Genomic DNA, 4,666 nt, shown 5'->3' on the forward strand with positions numbered 1-4,666 from the left:
GAAAGTGGAAAAAAAGAAACATAAAGGCTAGAAGAGCAAACTAGAAAGGAGAAAGGTAAAGAAATGGGAAAAAGAAAACATGGAAAGCACACAAGGAGGGGAAACAAAATATTAATGTTATTTATTTATTGATATTTATGTAAAAAAAGAAGAGTAAAAAAAGGCGAAAAAAACAACCACAAAAAAAAACAGAACAACAAAACAAACTGTAGGACAAAAAAGCAACACAACACAAATAAGGAAACTACCAACAACCGCACAACTACCGATAGGAAAATGACTGATTGCCGCGAATGAAGAAATCATCGTGGATGGGGAAAATAAGGGGGATGGATTAAAGAAACATACCAACAAACAACAGCAAAGGGAATAGAAAAAAATCGAGTGAAACTAAGAAACAAGAAAAAGAAAATGGTAGAGAAACTCAAACTACAAATATAAACGCACACACACACACACACACTGTTAATACTGGACAAAACGCGAAGGAATTGTGAAGAAAGTAGGAAATGAAACAACCCATAGAAGAAAAAAGCTGAGAACAATACAAAAAACAGACACAATCGCACACAGATACGCACATTTACATTAACATAACAAAAAAAAAACAACACCAGATCGTACAGTCGTCTATACATTATGCCGAAACCAAACCTACCCCAAACACCCTTCAACCCCCCCCCCCTCCCCCTTCCTCTCTCACATCAAGAAAAGGACACGCTCACCCAAAAGTAAAAGCGAGAAAGAGAGAGGGAGAGACAGAGAGAGAGAGAATGTTGTATAAGGAATCTTATCATAAACTGACTAATAAACAAATAATGACAAAACAAAACGATGAATGTAAAGCTGCGCTTTGGCATTTCTCTTTTTACTAGCTCTTGGTTTGATATGAACAAAGTGTAGCAATAGAAAAAAAAATTTTTGATTTAAATATTCGCTTTGTATTTGTTAATTTATAAATTTCTTCAGTTCTGTTGGATTATCTTGAGATCGTCGCCGTCAACGTGCCTTCGTCGCATCGAACCTCGAACCAACTACTAACTAACATCCTAAGAAAAATAATTTCAGATCTCGGATGAAAATCGTGCCCCGGATGACGAAGTTCTCGTTTCGCAGGACAAAATGTTCGATAATTTCTCCTTGCACATGACTCTTAACACCTTTCTGGCATGGTGTTCCGTAGATTGGTCCGTTCTATGATATTATAGGCCATCTTGAAGTCGATGAACAGTTGTTGTGCCAGGATCTGGTGCTTCCGTCATTCCCGGGAGGATCTGGCGTAGTGTAAAGATTAGACGAGGGGCACTAGTCTGCAAAAGACTATTCGGATGACCCGGTACGGTAGTTTTTCCTGCTTTTCCTGCACTCATCTTGAACAGTTTGGTCACCAAACGCCACGGTGCGGCGTACAACGATCGTGGAAGTAACATCGTGCTGCAAGATCACCTCGGCAGAGTTTATCTCGTTGCAACAGTTTGCCTCGGTCGACCTGTGTTTAGTCTTAGGATCGATGAATAAGCTGATAGCGCGCAGCAATTTCTGCCATAAATTAATCACAACCACAAAATTAATTGAGTCGACGATTTATTTTTCTGTTTGTGGCTGATGACACAACAGTTTATTTACTGTTCTAAGCTATTTGCTTCTTTTGGTCTTATTACCTTATTATTAATTAGAGTTAATTTTTAATTTATGGGCGTACATTTTGCATGTATTTTTGAATATTTTTTATTATCTTGTTTTTAACTGATAATTTTCCGATATTTTTTTTCATAGATTCATGGATAAATTTACACATTCAGATAATTTAAAATGGTTAAATGTTTAATTTTCTAAACAGGCTTTCTGCCTGTTATTTTTATGGTAAAAAATGCATAAAATAAATTCATAATTTATTAGTCAATAAATTTAAGTTGAGTTTTCTTGAACTGAAATCTATGGCAAATTCTAAATGGTTGTACACCAATAATTCTTCTTAAATTATGCTTCCCAGCGTTGGATTGACCCAGTGCGCGTATGTAAAAAATCTCCATTCCACCTTCATTTGCACTGGCGACAGTTCATGCTGCACTGTAGTGCAAAACGAGTTTTTCGTTTGAAGGTATTCCCCCGACTCCCTTTCTAACGCAGGAAGAGGCTTAACAGTCCGATAAATAGCGAACTAAACCCTCCAGCACAGCACAGTGGCTGACTGTATAATCACGCGACGAGACGGTGTGGTAGCTCGTTTTCTGTTTTGAACAGTGCTGTGGCGTGAATTTAGAATTTGCAGCAATGGATTTTATCAGTTGGAAAATAGGACTGGAGTGTGAAGATGATAAAAATCAGATAAGCACATCAGATGATTTTGAACGAGAAGAAGTAAGTGCTAGGATATGAGAAGGGCTTCAGCTTATTGTTCACTTTAACTATTTATCTTTTCATTCCCCTAGAACCTTCCCCCCAGGCACGATTTCCAAAGCATTCGTGCTCACTGTTTGGCAGAAGGGACACTCTACGAAGATCCCGACTTTCCGGCCAACGATTTCTCCATCTACCAAACGAGTCCACCATCAAGCGATGCGAGCCCTCCCATCGAATGGAAACGTCCGGGTGAAATTGTATCCGAACCCAAGTTCGTCACCGACGGTTACTCGCGGTTCGATGTGCGCCAGGGTCAGCTGGGTAACTGTTGGTTTATAGCGTCCTGTGCCACCCTAACCTCCCGTCCCGGCCTGTTCAAGCGCGTTGTGCCGCAAAACAACAGCCAGTTCGATGACGATCAGTATGCCGGTGTGTTTCACTTTTACTTCTGGCAATACGGCCAGTGGGTTGAAGTGATAGTGGACGATCGGCTTCCGGTAAGCGATGACGATACAGTGCTGCTCTACATGAGTTCCTCCGTGCAGGAAGAATTTTGGGCAGCCCTTTTGGAGAAAGCGTACGCCAAACTGCACGGTTCGTACAGTGCGCTAAGCTCTGGAACGGGTGCCGAAGGCATGGTCGATCTTACCGGTGGCATTACCGAATTCTACCCGCTCAAAGGCTCCGAACCGGCAGATCTGTTCGAACGGATTGAACGTAATCTTGCCCGCGAATCGTTACTTACGGCCGGCATTAACGACGACCAGGATGAACAGTTAAAGTCCGTCAATTTGGTGCCCAAGCACGAATACTCCGTGACGAAGGTTGTGCGGCTGAATGCGAAGCAGCACATGCTGGGGAATGAGTTTTCCGAGGATGTGAGACTAATTTGTGTCCGCAACCCGTGGGGTGAAAGGGAATGGAGTGGTGCCTGGGGCGACCATTCCCTCGAGTGGATACTGGTGACGGACGAGAAGATGGCGAAGCTTAACATCGCACAAGAGGATGGTGAGTTTTGGATGAAGTTTGAGGACTTTGTGAAGTACTTCGATGATCTCAGTCTTTGCTACCAGTGTCCGTGTGATATGAGCGAAGAGCTGAAGCGATGCCACCCTTGGGAAATGGTGACCCAGTTGGGTGAATGGAAGCGAAACAGGACGGCGGGTGGATCGGACCCGAAAAGTTTCTGGCGTAATCCACAGTTTATTCTCAAACTCGAGGGAAAATGGCGTCAAAATGAGCGACTCAAGGTACCGGACATTAGTCTTACGGTAGGACTGATGCAAATGTATCACCGTGCTCGAGGAACGAAAAACTTATCGTTACGGCTGTTGATTTATCCGATTCCCGATCATGTGCTTGTCGAGCATCGATCCTTACCGAGCGTGTTCTTCGAAAATGTCGATCCAATAGAAATTGATGCCAATTTCAAGACAACGCGTGAACTTGTGGTACGATACAACCTACCTCCGGGTAGATACGTCATTGTGCCGCACACCTGGAAGCCTAACCAGGAGTCAGAGTTCCTGTTGCGAATCTTTGCCGAAGGACGTATCGAGAAGGTTTGCTACGGTGATGATGAATGTGAGGAATAGTTTGTAAAATGGGGGAACGCGAACCCGTACATGGTTGTCGAACATTGTAAACATGAGTAAAACTACAAAATAAAGATATTTATATCCAACATCTGTAGAGGCATCTGGAAAGCAGCTAGTCAAGTGCCAACGGAAAAGAAAGAAAAACTACTCACCAAAATGGAATGTACCGTACAACACTTGTGTAGTGTGGAAAAATAGTGATGGCCACCCATTTTTCATCCCGCGTCGCTTCAAACTGTCCCACGCCGAAGGTTGAAAACCGGTTCATGGTCATGCCAAACTTTTTGGGGTGACCACGGTGAGCAATATGGGAAAGAACACGAGTGTGTGGCAGCTTTTCTGTTTCTTCCTTTCGTTTGGTTTCACCGCCAAGTCTGTGACGTTTGGGAATTCCTCGCACAACAAGATGTTTTCTGCTACTCGTGTGGGTGTGTGGACAGGTTAATGCGACACACCGTGCGAGATGGACACACCGCCAGGTAGATCGACATAAAATTTACATACAGGGTTAAACCCCTGTTTCTTATCGACGGGTGAAGAGTTACACAGAACATACGCCGGACACACGTGTTGCAAACGCTTTTCCCGGTAGTGTGGGCATAGTAACCGTTGCCTTTTTTGTCGTTATTGGGGAGCTGTTTTGTTGTTGTGTGAGAAGTAGTATCTCACCCTTACAGCACTCACGAACGGAGGTCGCCGGTCGAGCATCCTCTAAAAAACCACAA

The 4,666-nt window shown here is 43.2% G+C and overlaps 1 protein-coding gene across 1 annotated transcript; it reads left to right on the forward strand.

The window, feature by feature from the left end:
• The first annotated feature begins 2,274 nt into the window (after nucleotides 1-2,274).
• Nucleotides 2,275-3,938, forward strand: LOC126567593 (calpain-8-like). Its single transcript, XM_050223808.1, has 2 exons — nucleotides 2,275-2,361; nucleotides 2,433-3,938. Exons 1-2 carry the CDS (start codon nucleotides 2,275-2,277, stop codon nucleotides 3,936-3,938), a joined length of 1,593 nt encoding a protein of 530 aa, XP_050079765.1.
• Nucleotides 3,939-4,666: the final 728 nt, after the last annotated feature.

The sequence above is a fragment of the Anopheles maculipalpis genome, chromosome 2RL, assembly GCF_943734695.1.
Source record: "Anopheles maculipalpis chromosome 2RL, idAnoMacuDA_375_x, whole genome shotgun sequence".
In the NCBI taxonomy this organism is placed as follows: Eukaryota; Metazoa; Arthropoda; class Insecta; order Diptera; family Culicidae; genus Anopheles; species Anopheles maculipalpis.

What these genes read in the sequence shown, in the direction of transcription:
- LOC126567593 (XM_050223808.1), top strand. Translation starts at nt 2,275, where the DNA reads ATGGATTTTATCAGTTGGAAAATAGGACTGGAGTGTGAAGATGATAAA. An exon ending in ATGATTTTGAACGAGAAGAA is followed by an intron (nt 2,362 to 2,432) that starts GTAAGTGCTAGG and finishes TCATTCCCCTAG; the next exon opens with AACCTTCCCCCCAGGCACGA.